At 46.0% G+C, this 21,632-nt stretch overlaps 1 protein-coding gene across 9 annotated transcripts in view; it reads left to right on the forward strand.

Moving 5' to 3' along the window:
• The window catches only part of LOC147373750 (solute carrier family 23 member 2-like), a 76,662-nt gene that overhangs the window by 45,755 nt on the left and 9,275 nt on the right, over positions 1-21,632 (forward strand). For 7 of the 9 annotated variants that reach the window (XR_015162037.1, XM_086395459.1, XM_086395460.1 and 4 more), the window contains 4 exons: positions 13,063-13,244; positions 14,892-15,012; positions 16,102-16,258; positions 16,933-17,186. The exons of the other annotated variants lie outside the window; for them this stretch is intronic. Coding sequence is in view for 6 of the 7 variants with exons in the window: in XM_086395455.1 (XP_086251581.1) it covers positions 13,063-13,244; positions 14,892-15,012; positions 16,102-16,258; positions 16,933-17,186 (714 nt within the window). In the remaining variant the exon portion in view is untranslated. The remainder of the gene's footprint in view (positions 1-13,062; positions 13,245-14,891; positions 15,013-16,101; positions 16,259-16,932; positions 17,187-21,632) is intronic. 9 annotated transcript variants of the gene reach the window in all.

The following is a 21,632-nucleotide window of genomic DNA, read 5'->3' on the forward strand; positions in this document are numbered from 1 at the left end:
TGTAAAATGAGTGCAATTGTGGGGGGTGGTTTGAACATTCTTTGGCATTGCCCTTCTTTGGGATTGAAATGAAAACTGACCTTTTCCAGTCCTTCTAGTACAAGGTAGTTTGCTCAGGCATTACTCTAGCCCTCACTTACTGTCTTAGTGTGCCTCCCCCAGGCTCACTAGGACTGGACCAAAGGCATTCCAAAATTCAGGGCTATGGACCTAGAGCAGAGTCTGTTAGTAGATATCCCTGGGAGTCTAGCTGACAAGCCTTAGTGAAGCCAGGGTCCATCCAGCATCCCACCCAGCCCACGTTCAGCAGCCTCATGGCTGCAGTAAGGGTCATATCCTCAGAACGTGACAGATGAAGGAAGAGGGAATACAGAGGAGACACATTCCTAACAAGATTCCTATTCTTACCCAAGTGTGACCAATGAGAGGGAATAGAATTGACAAAACACTCCAATGGGGGGTGGGGCGGAGGGACAATGATGTAAGTCCTGATCTGACTCCAAAGGCCTGAAAACCAGGAGTGCTGATGTCTGGGGGCAGGAGAAGACAGAAGTCTCAGCTCAAGCAGCAAGCGAAAATGTTCTTCCTCTGCCTTGTGGTTCTGCTGAGTCCCTCAAAGGATTGGATGGCACTCATTCACATTGGGTGGGCTTCCCTGGTGCCACTAATGGTAAAGAACCCAACTGCCAGTGCAGGAGACATAAGAGACATGGGTCCAGTCCCTGGGTCAAGAAGATCCCCTGGAGAAGAGCACGCCAGTATTCTTGCCTGGAATATAACCAGTACAAACCAGCTCCAATATTCTTGCCTGGAGAATCCCGTGAACAGAGGAGCCTGGCAGACTGCTTTCCATTGAGTCACAAAAACTCTGACATGACTGAAGTGATTTAACAGAGAGAGATACTCGTTTTGGGTAGGGCCATCTGCTTCATTCAGTTCACCAATTCAAATACTAATCTCTTCTGGAAACACCACAGAAATAATGTTTTATCAGCTGTCTGGGCATCCTTCAGTCCAGTTGACATATAAAGTTCACCATCACATTGTGTATATGTTCCACTTTAGGAAACACTAGGAGAAGGCAATGGCACCCCACTCCAGTACTCTTGCCTGGAAAATCCCATGGACGGAGGATCCTGATGTGCAAAGTCCATGGGGTCGCTAAGAGTCGGACACGACTGAGCGACTTCACTTTCACTTTTCACTTTCGTGCGTTGGAGAAAGAAATGGTAACCCACTCCAGTGTTCTTGCCTGGAGAATCCCAGGGACGGGGGAGCCATGTGGGCTGCCATCTTGGGGTCGCACAGAGTCAGACACGACTGAAGCGACTTAGCAGCAGCAGCAGCAGCAGCAAATACATTTCTGAAATGGATGTTCCAGTTTACCCTCCTGCCAGCATCATATGTGAGTCCCAGTTACTCCACAATCTCACCAACATTTTCTAGCTTTTTCATGTTAGCCACTCTACTGAGTGCATTATGGTAAACTTGTATCATTCTTTTATGATGCTATTGAATGACATAGAATTAACTGTAATTGTCCTCATCTTATAGGTCTGTTTGAACACCTGGACTCATTTCTGGTCCTATGCTTGCCACATTAGCAGGTGTGTTTGTGTGTGTGTGTATGTGTGTGTCTGCTCAGTCGTGTATGATTCTTTGTGACCCCATGGACTATAGCCTGCCAGGCTCCTCTGTGCATGAAATGTTCCAGGCAAGAATACTGGAGTATGTTGCCATTTCCTAAACCAGCAGATCTTCCCCACCTAGAGATCAAACCCGAGTCTCTTGCATCTCCTTCATTGGCAGGCAGAGTCTTTACTACTGCGCCACCTGAGAAGCCCTTTAACCAGTGACTAGACATTACTTTGCCAACAAAGGTACATCTAGTCAAGGCTATGGTTTTTCCTGTGGTCATGTATGAATGTGAGAGTTGGACTGTGAAGAAAGCTGAGTACCGAAGAATTGATGCTTTTGAACTCTGGTGTTGGAGAAGACTCTTGAGAGTCCCTTGGACTGCAAGGAGATCCAACCAGTCCATTCTGAAGGAGATCAGTTCTGGGTATTCTTTGGAAGGAATGATGCTAAAGCTGAAACTCCAGTACTTTGGCCACCTCACTCGAAGAGATGAGTCATTGGAAAAGACTCTGATGCTGGGAGGGATTGGGGGCAGGAGGAGAAGGGGACGACAGAGGATGAGACGGCTGGATGGCATCACTGACTCGATGGACATGAGTCTGAGTGAACTCCGGGAGTTGGTGATGGACAGGGAGGCCTGGCGTGCTGCGGTTCATTGGGTTGCACAGAGTCAGACACGACTGAGCGACTAAACTGAAAATCGAGTTCAATATAATATAGATTTTGTTATTTATCATTATTTCTGTGACTTTCATTTCATCAAGTATCATGTAAATCACCTGTGAGCTCATAGTTAGTCTATGACCTGTCTATGATCTTTTAATCTAAAAGTTCACACAGACCACATCCTAAATATGCCAGCATCACTGTAGGTACTGGCTTCTTTCACAGTGTTCATTCCTTGTTGTCTATTCAGTACAGCCCAGTATACTTTGGGTCTAGCTTTATTACATGTGTTTCAGTTTCATAGAATCAACTATGATGCCAGCACCCCTCATCCCAGATTGAAGATGTATCTAGAAGTATGACTAAGAAATCATTTTCTTATTCCCATTTAAACACAATGGGCAAAAGTAGCATTATTTGATGCAAGATTTGGTGACTCCAATTCTTTCTGCCACCATGTTTTTCTTTTTTCCCACGATGAGCCCTTCTCAACCCATTTTCTTGCTCCTAGAGGGGGTTTTGAGTTTTTCTCCCCTAACTTTTAATTAGTGGGCAGGAAAAATAACATTGCTAAACCTTCCTTTGTGTGTCCTTTCCCAAGGTACTTTCAAATTATTTAATAAATATATTGTCACTGGATTCTTTCCACTGGGTAGGATGCATGTCTTCTTCTGAAAAACACCAGACTTTCCAATCCTGCCCATAAATACCATCAGAATACCAGCAAGTCAAATTAAATTGATTCTAGTATTCCATCTTAAGGAACACAACCAAAGCTCTAGTCCTGGGAAAATAAGATTTCTTTACCCTCTGCTCCAACTGCTCCACTGGCGACTCACTTTTATGCCCCATTTTCAGCTTGATCTTGAGCTTACACTGTGTTACCCTGCAAAGCCTGCCCTTCTGTCTTTGTCACCCACATTTTATTGCTTCAAGCACATGTTCTAATTTTGCAGTAATTTTGCTGCTTTGGGGTGAAGTGTCATGAAATATGGAGAAGACAATGGCACCCCACTCCAGACTCTTGCCTGGAAAATCCCATGGACGGAGGAGCCTGGTAGGCTGCAGTCCATGGGGTCAAGAAGAGTCGGACACGACTGAGCGACTTCACTTTCACTTTTCCCTTTCATGCATTGGAGAAGGAAATGGCAATCCACGCCAGTATTCTTGCCTGGAGAATTCCAGGGACAGGGGAGCCTGGTGGGCTGTGGTCTATGGGGTCGCACAGAGTCAGACACGACTGAAGCCACTTAGCAGCAGCAGAAGCAGTCATGAAATATGAAAAGATCAGTGGATATTGTATATCTTGCTCCATTCCTGTCATGTTCATGCTGTGAAAAGTGATCCTTGGGCTGTTTATAAGTTGACCTTCATGGTGATTTCAGTCTGGGTTGCTAGTCTCTATATCGTAGCCTGTGCCAGGGCTTCAGTGATAGGATAAACAAAGTTCAAATCAGAAACACTGTCCATACTAGGTTTTTCTTGTTGTTCAGTCAGTAAGTCATGTCTGACTCTGCGACCCCATGGACTGCAGCAGGCCAGGCTTCCCTGTCCTTCACTGTCTCCTGGAGTTTGCTGAAACTCATGTCCATTGAGTTGGTGATGCCATCCAACCATCTCATCCTCTGTCACCCCCTTTTCCTCCTGTCCTCAATTTTTCCCCAGCATCAGGATCTTTTCCAATGAGTCAGCTCTTCACATCACGTGGCCAAAGTATTGGAATTTCAGCTTCCAATGAATATTCAGGGTTGATTTCCTTTAGGATTGACTGGTTTGATCTCCTTGCTGTCCAAGGGACTCTCAAGACTCTTCTCCAGCACCACAGTTCTCCAGAACCACCAGGTTTTTAAAGAGTGTTAAAAACCTTCCCTACTCTCTGGACTGTCCAGTTCAGGCAGCCTACCAGCTCTGTGATGGGCCATTTATCCTCATGTTCTCCCACCAGAGGCACCTGTGACCATCACTGTCATCAATCAATCAATCATTGTCATCAATCTGGATCATCCTGGGAGACACAAACAATGTCAGATAGAGATAGAGATTGTGCAGTTTCTGAGCCCACGTGTGGGTGGCTTGTGACCCGAGGTGTCATCTCCTGGACCATAGTGACTACATTCAAAGTCATACTTCCCCCCTCTTTTTTAAGACACAGGGATATTGATATGAACCACCAGCATTTGAGATTTGACTATTAAGTCCTGTCCCATAAAAGGTGAAATTTCAGTACAGCCTCTATGACCGACTTGCCAGAGCAAACTGCTAGTCCATTGGCCACAGCTTGAGAATCTAAAATTCTAAAGGGATGATTCTAGGTAATTTCATGTCCTCTGCCACATCACACACATTGTTCATTGGCTGGACTTAGACTTGCCTTCCTTCTCCATCAAAGCCCTTCCACTGAAATGTTACACTCTTTCAGTCTCAGTCTTTCTCAAGTGGATGAGCAGCACCTTCAGCAAGACTGCAACTTGCTTTTTGAATTCAAAGACCCACATAGTGAGATCCAAATCTTGGTTGCTAGAGTTAGATTATCTTGTGAAGTAGTGCCCACCCAGGGAAGGCAGGACTGTCACTTATTCATGGATCCTATGAACTGCTCCTTGTGTAACCGTGTTTTCTTCTCCTGAATGTAACTATTTCCTTTAATCAGCAAGTTCTGTTGATGAGACTTAACATGCGTGCACGCCCCTTCCTTATTTGAATGTCTTTCTGACATCATTCAAGATATCATTGAGATTTCTGATCTTGGAGTTATTTGGTTCCAGTCACTAGTGCTATAATTCCAAACAGTGCTGAGTAGCAGACTAGTTAGGAATGGCCTTTCAGAAGGAGAGTGGCTGAGTAGCTCCTTTGGGCCACCTCTACACCAAATGCCCCACTCAGAGCTGAAGCATCTGGCATCTGCCAGGGTCAGCCCTCTTTCGGCGTGGACTCAATCACCAACACTTCTGTTATCTCAGGAGTGCTGTGCTGGTTGGGATGCTGGTCTGAGACCAGTCTGAGCCATAACTTGTGAATTTCAGCCAGAACTTTCTGCTGTTCTTCCCTTTCAAAAACAGCCTTTCTGCACATGCCTGCGCTCTGATGTGCAGTCCAAGAGCACACCAGACGTGATGTACTTCAGTGATCTATCAAGTCCTTGTGCTTCCTTTCTTTTCTCAAGGTGGACTCAGAGTTAACAGGGGGTTTTAGTATTTAATAAACTTTTCCATGTACCTCTAGACCAAGATATACCTAAGGATTTCACTTGTCAAGCTGGTGGGCCCTGGATTTTTGCCAGGTCAATTGGCTAACCTTCAAATGCCTTTTGTTGAACCACTTTTTTCAAAGCAGGGTGTATTTCTTGTTCAGTGCAGCCTATTTGTATTATATCATCAATAGCATGAATCACAAAACACATGCGGTTTGAGGTTTGGTTTTGTTTCTACTCTTCCCCAGGGAGGCAATACTTGGCTTTGGTAAATGCAAATTAAAACTAAGCAAACTACAGATGGTGACTGCAGCCATGAAATTAAAAGATGCTTAGTCCTTGGAAGGAAAGTTATGACCAACCTAGATAGCATATTGAAAAGCAGAGACATTACTTTGCCAACAAAGGTACGTCTAGTCAAGGCTATGGTTTTTCCTGTGGTCATGTATGGATGTGAGAGTTGGACTGTGAAGAAGGCTGAGCCCCGAAGAATTGATGCTTTTGAACTGTGGAGTTGGAGAAGACTCTTGAGAGTCCCTTGGACTGCAAGGAGATCCAACAGGTCCATTCTGTAGAAGATTAGCCCTGGGAGTTCTTTGGAGGGAATGATGCTGAAGCTGAAACTCCAGTACTTTGGCCACCTCATGCGAAGAGTTGACTCATTGAAAAAGACTCTGATGCTGGGAGTGATTGGGGGCAGGAGGAGAAGGGGATGACAGAGGATGAGATGGCTGGATGGCATCACTGACTCGATGGACGTGAGTCTGAGTGAACTTCGGGAGGTGGTGATGCACAGGGAGGCCTGGCATGCTGTGATTCATAGGGTCGCAAAGAGTCCGGACACGACTGAGCGACTGAACTGAACTGAAAGAATAAGAAGTGGAAATTTTAATTAACTATCAAGTTAAGAAAAAAAAAAGGGGGGGGAGGGATTTTATTCGAGCCAAACTGAGGATTATAACCCAGGGACCAGATTGTCAGGAAGCTCTGGGAACTGTTTCACCTGTTAGAAGTCAAAGGCATAGTCATATACATTTTTGAGAAAAAGGATTGTCACGCGAGTGTATGTACCTCGGTTCTTTGTCTCGTCACAACAAAGATTTGGAGCAATGGACATTAAAGCCCTCGGCACATCACAGCTCTCGGGTCTTGGTCAAACCGTGTTACAGCTCTTAGGCAAATCAGTGTTACAGCTCCATTTTATTTATAAGATAGCAGGAGAATCCAAGACTTGAAGAGAAGAGAGTGAAGGAGTGCGTGGGGAGGGAGAAAGAGAGAGAGAGAGAGCGCAAACACACGGGAGGGAGAGTGGGGGAGAGAGAGAGAGAGAGCGGGTGCACGTGGGAGAGAGAGTCCGTGAGAAAGCGCTTTGGCTCCTCCTTTTATGTTTTTTTCCTCCACCTGGGCCTGCCCTATGCAAATTGGGCTTAGCCAGGAGTGCTGTTTGTTTTGTTTGTTCTGCCTGAAGTCTTCACTCTGGTCCTCGGACCTTCCTTGTCTTTTAGCCACCGCCATTTTGGACTCCTTTTCCCTATTCTACCTACCTAACAGGATCATATGTTAAAATGACATACTGATATTTCATGTAAAGTTCACCAGGGATACATTGTCCAGGTAAGCACATAGAAGGAAGCAGCAGGTCACCATGACTCCCAACAGAGCTGAGAAAGAACACTATTCTTTCAAGAAGTTACATTGCTACACCTAGAGGGGTAGGATGAGCAGGAAGATGGGAGAGAGGTTCAAGAGGGAGGGAACATAGGTATACCTATGGCTGATTCATGTTGATGTTTGGCAGAAGCCAACACAATTCTGTAAACCACTAATCCTTCAATTAAAAGATAAATAAAAAATTAAAGAAGTTACATTGTTAACATCAGAAGAAAAAAAAAAAACAAAAAACACTGCTTTACAGTTTATCTGGCCCTTCCATCTTTGAAGAGCTGCGGTTAATGTGTAATGTGGGTGGACACTGCATTTTAGGGAGGGAGGAGGCCCAAACAAACAGAAGGAATTTAATATTTAGTTTTTTTTCTTGTCTTTCTTTTTTGTTGTTGTTCAGTCGCTCAGTTGTGTCTGACTCTGCGACCCCATGGACTGCAGCATGCAGGCTTCCCTGTCCTTCACCATCACCCAGAGTTTGCTCAAACTCATGTCCATTGAGCTGGTGATGCCATCCATCCATCTCATCCTCTGTCTTCCCCTTCTCCTCCTGCCTCCAATCTTTCCCAGCATCAGGGTCTTTTCCAGTGTGTCAGATCTTCGCATCAGGTGACCAAAGGATTGGAGCTTCAGCTTCAGCTTCAGCATCAGCCTTTCCAATGAATATTCAGGATTTATTTCTTTTATATATCCTGGTTTGATCTCTTTGCAGTCCAAGAGGCTCTCAAGAATCTTTTCCAGCACCACAGTTCAAAAGTATCAATTCTTTGGTGCTGAGCCTTCTTTATGGTCCAGCTCTCACATCCATACATGACGACTGGAAAAATCACAGTTTGACTATACAGACCTTTGTTGGCAAAGTAATGTCTCTGCTTTTTTAATATACTGTCTAAGTTTGTTATAGCTTTTCTTCCAAGGAGCAATCATCTTTTATATTTAATTTTTTTCTTGTCTGCCTTAAAATATGAATTTTATTTCATCAGTTTCTTTACCCTGATCTGCTAGATGCCAGGGGCACGACTTCCCTTTCACTTAGACTTACTGAGAACTGCCGGGGTCCAGCCGCAGTGGAGTCAAGGGTTTCGAAGGGGAGAGGGCATCGGCGATTAGGAAACAACAGCTTATTTAAATGTTAATTAAAGATATAAAGAGTGGTTAAATAAGGATAGCTCAGTGAGGAAATTCAGTGGAGAAAAGAGGCTGAATAATTCAGCCAGAAGGTGAGAGAAAGAACGACATGGGGAGACCAAGCTTCGGTGAACAAGGCCTGCACTTTGTTTTCCAAAATAGTTTTTATACCTTAAGTTATGCATAGAGGATAATGGGGGAAGGGGTAGAGTCATGCAGTAAGCCAGGCTTTCTTCCTGCAAACTTATCATATGCACAATTTAGGTGATTTGCATCATCTTCTGGCCTGGAGGCCTGTTAACATTTTAAGACCCTTTCTTCAGAAAACTTATTTTTCTCTAAAGGTGATTAGTCAGGTGCCACCCTCCAAAAGCATTAGATAAAGTTGCATTCCTATAGGGCAAAGGTGTGGTGGAGTATAACAAGAAAAAGAATTAACTCAAGGGTCCAAGGTTACAAACATTAAAGCTACTACTTACACCAATTATATTAATCAATACACTGGTAGGGACACAGCAGGTAAGGGATATGGAAACTTAGCAGCAAACATTGGCCCAACAAGTGAAAAACCCTTCACCAGTACAATTTCTAATCAATCTTTTAACTGCTCAAAGGAATCTGTATTTAGACAGTTTAGAACATCTCACGCCTCTCAGGGTTGTGAACTAAAACACTCTTGTCACGCCCAGGACAGCCCCCCATAAAGTCAGAGGTGTAAGTGAGAGCACAAAGCAGTAAAGTAGGCAGACTCTGGTTTTGGGGGTAGATGCTCAAGAATTTCCAGGGGGACTCCTGAGGCTCGATCCCGCCTTTGCGTATGCCAAGCCTCCTTCCTCATGACCTTTGCCACGGGCGGAGCTCCTGCTTCCGGCAGAGAACTATAATTCCTTTTTTTAAAACTTACTTTTGGCTGGGCTGGGCCTTCGTCGCTGCACATGGGCAAGCGGGGGCTACTCTCTAGTTGTGGTGCGTGGGCTTCTCCTTTCAGTGGCTTCTCTTGTTGCGGAGCATGGGCTCCAGGGTACCTGGGCTTCAGTGGGTGAGGCACGTGGATCAGTAGGTGCGGCTCCCGGGCTCTAGAGCACAGGTTCAATAGTTGTGGCCCATGGGCTTAGTTGCTCTGCGGCATGTGGGATCTTCCTGGATCAGGGATGGAACCCATGTGTCCTGCACTGGCAAGTGGATTCTTTGTCACTGAGGGACCAGGGAAGACCCAAGCACTATAATTTCTTATACAAGAATCTCTTGCCTTCGTTCTATCTGAGAAGAAAGGTCCAACAAGTTAATTTGTCTCCTCTCCTGCCCGAGCTCTTCTGTTGCTCCAATCCTTCCTGTGTTCTAATGACGTGGCTGCTCTAACACTGTAATAGTCAGAAGCAGTTACCTTGTTCTGAGGACACAGTACTAGTAGTGAGAGGATGTTTAGGGATGTGGGTCATGCTGAGCTTGCACCGAGCACAGAATCCCAAGCGACAGACATAACCGTGTTTCTTTAGTGCGTTCACTATTCTTGTGTTTCTGAGTCTTCTAAAGCAAGAGTCAGCAAGCTGTGGCTCTTGGACCAAATCTAGCCTGTAATCTGTTTTGTGCTGTGCTCAGTCATGTCTGACCCTTTGTGACCCCGTGGACTGTAGCCCACCAGGCTCCTCTGTCCATGGGGATTCTCCCGGCAAGAACACTGGAGTGGGTTGCTATGCCCTCCTCCAGGGGATCTTCCCAACCCAGGGATCGAACCCAGTTCTCCTGCATTGCAGGTGGATTCTTTACTGTCTGAGCCACCAGGGAAGCCCAAGAATACTGGAGTGGGTAGCCTACCCCTTGTCCAGGGGCTCTTCCTGACCCAGGAATCAAACTGGGGTTTCCTGCATTGCAAGTGGTTTCTTTACCAGCTGAGTTACCAGGGAAGTTACCCAATCTGTTTTTTACTCCTTACCAATTAAGAATATTTTTTACATTTTATTTATTTATTATTGACCACACCATGCTGCTGGGTGTGTGGGATTGAACCTTTGTCCCCTGACATGGAAGGGTGGAGTTGTAACCACTGGACCACCAGGGAAGTCCTGGTTTTTACAATTTTTAAGTTGTTTAAAATTAAAAAAAGAATATGTGACAGAAACTACATGTGTCCCAGAAAACCTGAAATGTTTACTATCTGACCAGTTACAGAAAAAGTTTGCCAACCCCTGCTCTAATGCACAGGGCCTAGGGTAGAGGTTCTTCTTGTCCAGGTCCAGAACAGTAGCCTCCACTCTTTCTTTCCCACATCACTTCCAAGTGTCTGAGAGTGAGCACAAACCCAGAGTCGTAGCTGTGGTATTTTAGCTCCATCTGCTGGTCCAGGGCTTTTCACCAGTGCTGTAACATGGGAAAGTTTTTGCAAGTTTCAACTTCCTTTCACTGATCAATGGATTGGTTTAATTCACTGAGCTAGCCTATTGGATGGAGAAGGCAATGGCACCCCACTCCAGTACTCTTGCCTGGACAATCCCATGGACAGAGGAGCCTGGTAGGCTGTAGTCCATGGGGTCGCCAAGAGTCGGACACGACTGAGCAACTTCACTTTCACTTTTCACTTTCATGCATTGGAGAAGGAAATAGCAACCCACTCCAGTGTTCTTGCCTGGAGAATCTTAGGGATGGGGGAGCCTGGTGGGCTGCCATCTATGGAGTCGCACAGAGTCAGACACCACTGAAGCGACTTAGCAGCAGCAGCAGCAGCTTATTGGAATTCAAGGTAGATTTTTCCATGTTTCACTGGGTTGGTTCTATTTGTTGACACACATCTCAAGTCTTGAAACCACCAATGGTTAGCAGTCCAACTCTACATCACAATAGTAGCCACAAATGAAAGTGAGGCAAATACAGGACCAATAGTCATGTCATTTCTTTCTGGGAGATAAGAAGTAATAGAGAGGACGGGTAAATAGTCATTATGTTGTAAGAAAATGGTGGTAGGGAAGAGATGGTGAGCTCAGGTTTCAACACATTAGACCAATTTAAACTTCACCTTCTGGTATTATGGTAGTTTAAAAAAATTTATATACTTGTGTATGCTTATTTATAAGTGAAATGAATGACAGCAATGATAAAATGGCTAGGTGGGAGAAATTAGGATTGTTTTGTTACTATAAGTTATTCATGCGACTCAGGAAGTGGTATAGTGTTATTTGAAAGTGGACTTGAGTTCACTGTAAATGTTTATTGCAAACTCTAGGGCAACCACTAAAGGGAAAACAATGGATAATAGTTATGCTAAGAAAGGAGAGAAAATGGAGTCATATACAAATAGCAGTTAAAACCACCAAAGGCAGAAAAAGAGTAGAAGACAAAAAAAGAAATGAAGACCCGGGACAACAAATAGAAAATAGTAATGGATATGGTGGATATTAATCCAACTAGATCAATAATTACTTTGAACATCATTGCTCTAAAGGCACTGATTAAAAGACCAGAGATTGTCAGAGTGGATCAAAAAATAAGACCCCACCGTATGTTGTCCAGATGAAACCTACTTTGATTTTAAAAAATTTTATTGGAGTGGAGTTGATTTACAATGTTGTGTTAGTTTCAGATGCACAGCAAAGTGAATCAGTTATACATACATCCACTCCTTATGTACAGACCATTACAGAGTACTGAGTCGTGTTTCCCATGCTATACAGCAGGCCTTTATTAGTTATCTGTTTTATATATAGTAGTGTGTATATGTCATCCTCAGTCTTCTAATTTCCCCTGCCCCTATCAGGGGATCTCTTATCCCCTGATAACCATAAGTTTGTCTGCTACATCTGTGACTCTATTTCTGTTTTGTAAATAAGTTCATTTATACCCTTTTAAAAAAGATCTATATATAAGTGATATCATATTATATTTATCTTTCTCTAGAAACCTACTTTAAATATAAAAATACATGTAGATTAAAAGTAAATAGATGGAGAGGAATATATTAACACTAATCAAAAGAAAGCAGGAATCAGACTTCTTTCTTTCTTTTCTGGGAAATCAGACTTCAAAGCAAGGGATAAAAAAGACAGTATAACACCCACATAAGTAAAGTAAAAAAAGAGAAATAAACTCAATGAGTCCCATAGCTCAGGGGTTGGCAATTACAGCCTATGAGCCAAATCTGGCCGGTTGCCTGTCTTCTGTTTGTTTTTTTGAATGGCCCACAAGCTAAAAATGGTTTTATATTTTAAATGGTTGGAAAAAATCAAAAGAAGAATATTTCATGACAAGTCCAAATTGTACAAAATACAAATTTCAGGGCCTGCCCATGGAGTTTAATTAGACCATGGGCAAGCTCATTTGTTCCCATCGTGTCTGGAAAAGTTTTGACTGAGCTTGGACAGCCCACAGAACCTCAACAATTCACTCTGTGTCCCCTTTGCCAGCCTCTGAGTCAGAAAGTAGGAAAACATAGAAAAGTAAAGCAGCAAGACGGTCAATACACTACTGGGTAACACCAGTATTACAAGTCACCAACATTATCACCATGATAACCTTGAAGTCTACTTTCTGAAAAACTTCACATAAGGTGAAAATGTCCAACAGACAGTTGGCAATAGAGGACTGGAGAGAGGAATGAGGTCAGAGCTCGCCTTCCATTGGTTCCCTTAGGGTCCAGCTCTGTCCCCTGCCCTGCCTCTGAAGGTACCACGGATCCCAGTGGCCTGGGCTGGGCCGAGGCCCCGCCCCGCCGCAGGCCCCGCCCCTCTGCAGGCCCCGCCCCGCCGCGGGCCCGCTCTCAGTCGATGAGCCCCACTCTTCCTCTTCAGCTGCAGGGAGCCGTCTTGGTTGCCTCCTGTGTCCAGATGCTGGTGGGCTTCTCAGGCCTCATTGGCTTCCTCATGCGCTTCATCGGCCCCTTGACCATTGCTCCCACAATCTCCCTGATGGCCCTGCCTCTCTTCGATTCCGCGGGTGACGACGCCGGGATCCACTGGGGGATTGCTGCCACGTAAGTACCCTCCTGGGTGGGAGGGCCATTTGAGTTCCCTAGAGGAAGGTTACCCAGTTAAAAGAGGGAGTCCTGCATATTGGCAAGCTCAGGTGGTTTACAAGTACTTTGATGAACATTTTTTGTTGTTCAGTGGCCAAGTTGTGTCGGACTCTTCCTGACCACATGGACTGCAACCTGCCAGGCTTCCCTGTATATCTCACCATCTCCTGGAGTTTGCCCAAGGTCATGTCCATTGAATAGATGATGCCATCCAACCATGTCATCCTCTGTTACCCTCTTCTCCTTCTGCCTTCAGTCTTTCCCGTGTCAGGGTCTTTTCCAATGAGTCAGCTGTTCGCATCAGGTGGCCAAAGTACTGGAGCTTCAGCTTCAGCATCAGTCCTTCCAAAGAGTATTCAGGGTAGATTTCCTTTAAGATTGACTGGTTTGATCTTGCTTTCCAAGGGACTCTCAAGAGTCTTCTTCAACACCACAGTTCGAAAGCATCAATTCTTCAGCACTCTGCCTTTTTTATTGTCCAGCTCTCACATCCATACATGACTACTGGAAAGACCATAGCTTTGACTAGATGGACCTTTGTCAGCAAAATGATGTCTTTGCGTTTTAACACACTGTCTAGTTTTGTCATAGCTCTCCTGCCAAGAAGCAATTGTCTTCTAATTTCATGGCTTGCAGTCACCATCTGAAGTGATTTTAGAGCCCAAGAAGAGGAAATCTGTCACTGCTTCCACATTTCCCCCTTCTATTTGCCATGAAGTGATGGGACCAGATGACATGATCTTAATTTTTTTAATATTGAGTTTTAAGCTGACTTTCATTCTCCTCTTTCACCCTCATCAAGAGGCTCTCTAGGTCATGTACTTTATAATACCTTAAAAAGCAGTGAAATGGCAATTTAGAATGTATTATTACTATTTATTTGTTATTAGTCCTCACAGACAATGAGTTCATCACAGGCAGTGTCTAAACATACTTAGTGCAGGGTTCACAGACAGCTGATGCTACCTGTCCCTTGCCTCCTAGGTTTTCACTGAGCAAATATTTGTACACCTCCAGCTCCTGGGAAGGGTACAGAGACATAGCCCAGCTCTCAAGCATTTGGTAGTTTAGCGGAGGGTTAAGACTTGAGTCCAAGTACCTGTGATACCAGGAGACACTGATGAGGGTCCCAGAGTGTCAAGCTTATTCAGGGAATGGGGTGGTGACAGCCAGCTTGTGGGGGATGGAGAGGGCAGGGGAAGAGTGTCAGGAAGGCTTAGGAGTGGGGTGGGGAAGAGGCCCTCAACATTTAAACAGAACTTTGGAGGAATTTGGCAACAACAGATGGATGTGTTCATTCACATGGGCTTTGACCCTGGCCTCAGTGGCTCCAGTCTGGATCTATGCAGCTGTCATGCTCATTTCTCAGGTCCCAAGGAATAGTAGTCCTCTGCCCACTCTTCCTCGTCAGCCACCGGCAGCCTCTGAAAGGGGCCCACCCACCTATTCCCAGCTGGCAGGATGCAGAGCAGGGCCTAGATGAGGACCTGCCTAGCACAGCCCCTGCTCCCCAGACCCAGAGGCACATGGTGGCCCAGCTTCCTGGATCCTCGCTCTGGATGAGCCCCAGCTCACCAGGTTGGGTGTGGTTTGTTTCTGTTTCAGGACCATCTTCCTCATCGTGCTGTTTTCTCAGTACCTGAAAAACATCGCAGTGCCCGTGCCCATTTATGGACGAGAGAAGAAGTCTCACACCTCTAAGTTCTACCTGTTTCAGATCTTCCCTGTAAGAAGCACTCCCCATCCGCCGCCATTCTTAGCTGACTCACCTGGAGAGTGAGGGGCAGCCTCTTGCTCACCCTGATGGGCCTCAAGTCAAATGCTCTCTACCTGCAGTGGCCTCTCCTCCTCGGCCTCCCCTAACTGCTCCTCCCCACCCTGCCCATGGGTGGTGGGAGCATTGGCTTAATGCCCTACAGCTCCTCCCTCAATGCTTCTCTCCTGCGGGAGCAGAGAGCTTGCCCCAGGTTGCCACAGTGGTCACCAGTGTGGGACAGCTTCCTCATGTTTCCTGGGATGTCCTCAGAGCATGGCCCTGGGGGAGGTAGCCAGAATCACCACTATGGGTGCAAAACGAAGGGCCAAGATGCTTAGGTTCTTTCTCATTGGTTCCTGGATGATTCAGATGGTGCCTCCTTTTTCAGAGCCTTCTCTGTTGAATTTGTTCCAATCTGTCAAGCAGGCGCAGTTGGCAACCCCATAAAGGTGTTTTCAGGTCTGATTCACCTATGACCTACATTCTGCATTATAAAAAAGATACTTCCATGTAATGATCTCATTGATCCTTCCACAACCCTGTAGGCCAGTGGTTCAGAAGTTCAGTGTGCATAAGATTCACTTGGGAACATTGCTAAAAATACAGATGTCTGGAGTTCTACCACCAGAGATTATAAACCAATACATCTGAGGACCCCACTTTAAGAAATCCTGCTTCAGGCTCTGCAGAGCAATGGCTGAAATTCCATTGTACAGATGAGCAAACTCAGGCTCAAGGAGTTTGAAGCAAGTCATGTGACCAGCAAACAGTAGAAAGGGAGTCAGCTTGCAGTCCTTCTGACCCAGGCCTTGTCTACTTTCCTGAACATTTCTGCCTTTACCTGGCATAAGGTCTCCCTTTGGTTTACTGTCTGTGTTCCTTTACTGTGTTACTTATCCCCTGACACACAGATTTCTGTTGTCACTGGGAGGGTTCCTAATCCAACACTTCCTCATTTTGAAGAGCTTTCCTGAATTCTCTCTTTTGCCCAACCTTGCTGGGAGGTGTGGACAGGGGCAGGGAGTGGGACCAGGTGTGAAGGGCACCTCCCTTCCGCAGGTACTGCTGGGGCTCTGCATCTCGTGGCTGCTCTGCTTTGTGCTCACAGTCACCGACGCCCTCCCTTCAGCACCCACAGCCTACGGGTACCTGGCCCGCACTGACACCAAAGGCAGCGTCCTGAGCCAGGCTCCGTGGTTTCGCTTCCCTTACCCAGGTAATGAGCAGACTGGGCCCTTGTTGCCTGGGACACACGCTTCCTAGGTCTGTCCATGGGGCTCAGGGCACCAGAGCGGGTGGTGAATAGAGCCAGGGGGTGGGGGGAGAATCTTCTCCAAGGGATCTGACAACAGCCTGTGGTGGGGAAAAGCACAGAGGAACCCCGACCTCTAGCCAGCATCTGGGGCTCCTCCTGGACTCGGTGGGTCCCACACAAGGGAGGCTCGGGACTGAATGAGAACATTTCTGGGTTGGAGGTCAAGGCCATCCCTTAGGCCTCTTCTGGTCTCCTTTCCCTGCAGTTCTTGGCTCAGGTTGTGTGAATAAGCACGTTTCAGTGGTGATAGGCAGGGGTGGCCTCGGGGGCTAGGGAGCTACGGCCTCCCTGAGTAAGTATCTGGACTTCAGAATGCTTCAGGGCCTTCCTGGGAAAAGGCCGGGTTGCTGGTTCTTTGTGCGCACTGTGACCCCAAGGTCAGGGCATGGGACCCACCCCCAGGGAGGCACGGGTGAGGCAAGGGTTCAAGACAAAGTCTCAGGACAGTTGTGGGGCTGGAAGATGTGTTGCCCAGCTTTTAAAGCCTTCCGGAGAATCCTCTTGGAAAGAAATTATTTGGGGTCCAGTGACCTGTTGTCTTCTGGGTTAATATTCCCTCTGCATTGCATTTTCAGGACAGTGGGGCCTCCCCACCGTCAGCCCGGCTGGGGTCTTTGGGATCATCGCAGCGGTAATCTCCTCAATGGTGGAGTCAATAGGCGATTATCATGCCTGTGCCCGCCTGGTTGGGGCACCACCCCCTCCAAAGCATGCCATCAACCGAGGCATTGGCATCGAGGGCCTGGGCTGCCTGCTGGCAGGGGCCTGGGGGACAGGGAATGGCACCACCTCCTACAGCGAGAATGTGGGCGCACTGGGCATCACCAGGGTAAGGCTGAAGACAGTGGTCCACGGGTATGTGTGTGTGGCAGGGGTGGGTGGTGGGTGTGCAGGCTAAGTACCTGGATCTGTCATCCATGTCTTAGTCTCTTATTGTTGCTGCAACAAATTACCACAAACATAATGGCTTTCAATAACCCAAATGTATTATCTTACCAATCTGGAGGTCAGAACTCCAACACAGGTCTCACAGGACTACAGTAAAGTTATTAGTGGGGCTGCGTTCCTGCCTGGAGGCTCCATCGCCTTGCTTTTTCCATCATCTAGAGGCTCCCCACATCCTTGGCTATGGCATCTCTCCCCCATCTTAAAGCCAGCAACATTGCATCTCTCTGACCTTTCTTCCCTTGTCATGTCTCCCTTTGACTACACCTGGGAAAGACTCTGCTTATGTGGGTGTGTGTAATTAGATTGGGCCACCTGGGTAATTCAGGATACTCTCTCCATCTCAAAATCCTTAAGTCCCCTTTGCCGTGTGAGTTTGGGATCAGGATGTGGACATCTCTGAGGAGCCATTATTCTGCTACTGTTCTGACCTTCTTGGCTGCGGTCACCTGTGCCTGTGTGTCCCAAGGTTGCCGCTCACTCAGCATGGCCTCTGTGATGTTCAGCCCATGTCCCCGTCTTACCTCTCCTCCTTCTAAACCTTGTCCTGTGGATTCACCCAGGGCATCCTTATCGTCTCTGACCTGCACCCCTCACAGTGGATTCTGTCTTCTCTGTGTGCCTGTGGCCCTCCTGTCCTCTTTTCTCCAAGCAGGACCACAGCTTGATCAATCATCTCTCACCTGAACATGGCAGCATCCCTAACTATCTCTTCCCAGGATCTTGCCCATCTGTCATCTAGCTGCCACCTGGCTGCCCAAGGATCTTTCTAGAACCCAATTAAATTAGTTCCTACTTAAAATCTCTTCTGGGCTCCCATTTTCCACAGGAAAGCCCCATAAGTTCAGCACGAACTCTTCAAGATGGTGCTTTCTAAGAAGGCTTAGAAAAGAATATTATTACGATGTTGCTTTCCTGTCTGCTTCAGTGCAGAGGTGTGGTGTTTCCCAGAACAAGTGAAGTCAGCTTTGGAGAATACAGAGCCCGCTATTCATTTCCCCTCGCTGCATTTTCTGATCGTGCCCTCAGACCTATCCACCTCTGTATCTGCATGACCTTGGGCCCACAGTGGGAGCTAAAAACGTGTGAGCAACAGCACAGCCAGCACCCAGCCCTGGAGCAATTGACACCATGGACGCCTGGGTATTTTCCCAAAGTTTCCAAACCCTTAGTGCAAGTGAAAGGAATGTTTTTCCATGTGATGACCACTGACCCACACAGAAATATAACAGGAATGGGCTACATGAGTAAAAGGCAGCAACTATTTTTCCTGCTAAAGGAAGCAAATATCATGCAGAACAGAAAATTATACTCAATAAATGGGACAAAAAATTTTTGATGTATAATTTCTAAATTAAGGCTGTTTAGAGTAGAAGGAAGGAGGGGGGAAGAAAGGTACATGAGCAGGCTGCAAATCGAGTTGTTCAGTTGCTCAGTTGTATCCTACCCATTGCGACCCCGTGGACTACAGTTCAGTTCAGTCCAGTTGCTCCGTTGTGTCCGAATCTTTGTGACCCCATGGACTGCAGCATGCCAGGCCTCCCTGTCCATCACCAACTCCAAGACATTACTCAAACTCATGTCCATCGAGTCTGTGATGTCCACTGAGTAGGTGATGCCATCCACACATCTCATCCTCTGTCATCGCCTTCTCCTCCTGCCTTCAATCTTTCCCAACATTGGGGTCTTTTCCAATGAGTCAGTTCTTCCCATCAGGTGGTCAAAACATTGGAGTTTCAGCTTCAGTATCAGTCCTTCCAGTGAAGATTCAAGACTGATTTCTTTTAAGATTGACTGGTTGGATCTCCTTGCAGTCCAAGGGACTCTCAAGAGTCTTCTCCAACACCACAGTTCAAAAGCATCAATTCTTTGGCACTCAGCTTTCTGTAGTCCAACTCTCATATCCATATGTGACTACTGGAAAAACCATAGCTTTGACTAGACAGACTTTTGTGGACAAAATAATGTCTCTGCTTTTTAATATGCTATCTAGGTTGGTCATAGATTTTCTTCCAAGGTGCAAGCATGTTTTAATTTCATGGCTGCAGTCACCATCTGCAGTGATTTTGGAGTCCAAGAAAATAAAGTCTGCCCTTGTTTCCATTGTTTCCCCATCTATTTGCCATGAAGTGATGGGGCCAGATGCCATGATCTTTGTTTTCTGAATGTTAAGTTTTAAGCCAGCTTTTCCACTCTCCTCTTTCACTTTCATCAAGAGGCTCTTTAATTCCTCTTTAATCTCTGCAATAAGGTGGTGTCATCTGCATAACTGAGGTTATTGGTATTTCTCCCAACAATCTTGATTCCAGCTTTTGCTTTATCCAGTCTGGCATTTCGCATCATGTGCTCTGCATATATGTTAAGTAAGCAGGGTGACAATATACAGCCTTGATGTACTCCTTTCCCAATTTGGAACTAGTCCGTTTTTCCATGTCCAGTTCTAACTGCTGCTTCTTGACCTGCATACCGGTTTCTCAGGAGGAAGGTAAGGTGGTCTGATATTTCTGTCTCTTTAAGAATTTTCCAGTTTGTTGTGATCCACACAGTCAAAGGCTTTAGCATAGTCAATGAAGCAGAAGTAAATGTTTTTCTGGGTTTTTCTTGCTTTTTCTGTGATCCAGTGGATGTTGGCAATTTGATTTCTTGTTCCTCTGTCTTTTCTAAATCCAGCTTGTGTATCTGGAAGTTCACAGTTCACATACTGTTGTTGAAACCTGGCATAGAGAATTTTGAGCATTACTTTGCCAGCATGTGAAATGAGTGCAATTGTGCAGTAGTTTGAACATTCTTTGGTTTGCCCTTCTTTGGGATTGGAATGAAAACTGAACTTTTTCAGTCCTGTGGCCACTGCTGAGTTTTCCAAATATTGGCATATTGAGTGCAGCACTTTCACAGCTTCATCTTTTAGGATTTGAAATAGCTCAGCTGGAATTCCTTCACCTCCACTAGCTTTGTTCATAGTGATGCTTCCTAAGGCCCACTTGACTTCACACTCCAAGATGGCTGGCTCTACATGAGTGATCACAGCATTGTGGCTATCTAGGCCATTAAATCCCTTTTTGTATACTGCTATTACTAAGTCACTTCAGTCGTGTCCCCATAGACGGCAGCCCACCAGGCTCCCCAATCCCTGGGATTCTCCAGGCAAGAACACTGGAGTGGGTTGCCATTTCCTTCTCCAATGCATGAAAGTGAAAAGTGAAAGTGAAGTCGCTCAGTCGTGTCTGACTCTTCACAACCCCATGGACTTCAGCACACTAGGCTCCCGCATTCATGGGATTTTCCAGGCAAGAGTACTGGAGTGGGGTGCCATTGCCTTCTGTGTATTCTGGCCACCTCTTCTTAATATCTTCTGTGTCTATTAGATCCATAGTGTCCTTTATTGTGCCCACCTTTGCACGAAATGTTCCCTTAGTATCTCTAATTTTCTTGAAGGGATCTCTAGTCTCTCCCATTCTTTTGTTTTCCTGTATTGGTTTGCGTTGTTCACTTAGGAAGGCTTTCTTATCTCTCCTTGCTATTCTTTGGAACTCTGCATTCAAATGGGTATATCTTTCCTTTTCTCCTTTGCCTTTCACTAGTTTTTGGTTCTCTCCTAGTTGGTGGGGTGGGAAGTGGGGGACAAGTGGAGGTGTGGGGGAAGGAATTAGGTTGGTCAGAGGCTTCCCATCACTTCTCTAGGGTGTGATGGGATGTCACACCAGCCCAGATGTCAGTCCTGAGACCAAAAGAGACCCAGGGCTGCATGGTAAATTCTGTGATGGTAGGATTTGGGATGACCTGCTGTTCATGAGATCATCAGTGTATCCAAAAGGCGTTGGTTGAACCTGAAAGTTGATTCATTGTGCTTAGATTCATGCTTAGTTCCCACAGTTCATTGTTAGGCTTGTAAACAAAACAGAAGTTTCCTTTGATGTGGTAAATTCTTTTTTTTTTTTTGATAGGCAAGAAGTAGCTTTATTAATATAGGATAACTTTAAGAGCTGCCGTGGGCAGGTGAGGGAGGCCTGCTGATGTGGTAAATTCTTATCACATGTTTTCTTATGAAGTCAGTTAAATAGATTGTGCTCATGGTCTTCTCAAGGCAGGAATACTGAAGTGGTTTGCCATGCCCTTCTCCAGTGGACCATGTTTTGTTAGGCCCTGAATAGCGGGGGCATGCCCTTCACACTCCGTGTGGCCAGAGGACAGGACTGGTGCCCTGGTTGTGCCACTGCTGGTCCTCGCTGGGCGTGTCAACCTGCACCAGCCACCAGGTGGCAGTCAGTGGTCAATGTGCTCTTAAGCTGGGAAGAGAAATAAGCAAAGGTGAATTCTGCTACTCTATCAC

The sequence above is a fragment of the Bos grunniens genome, chromosome 4 (genome assembly GCF_055505025.1).
Source record: "Bos grunniens cultivar Pamir isolate PY7600 chromosome 4, Bosgru_T2T1.0, whole genome shotgun sequence".
NCBI classification, from domain to species: domain Eukaryota; kingdom Metazoa; phylum Chordata; class Mammalia; order Artiodactyla; family Bovidae; genus Bos; species Bos grunniens.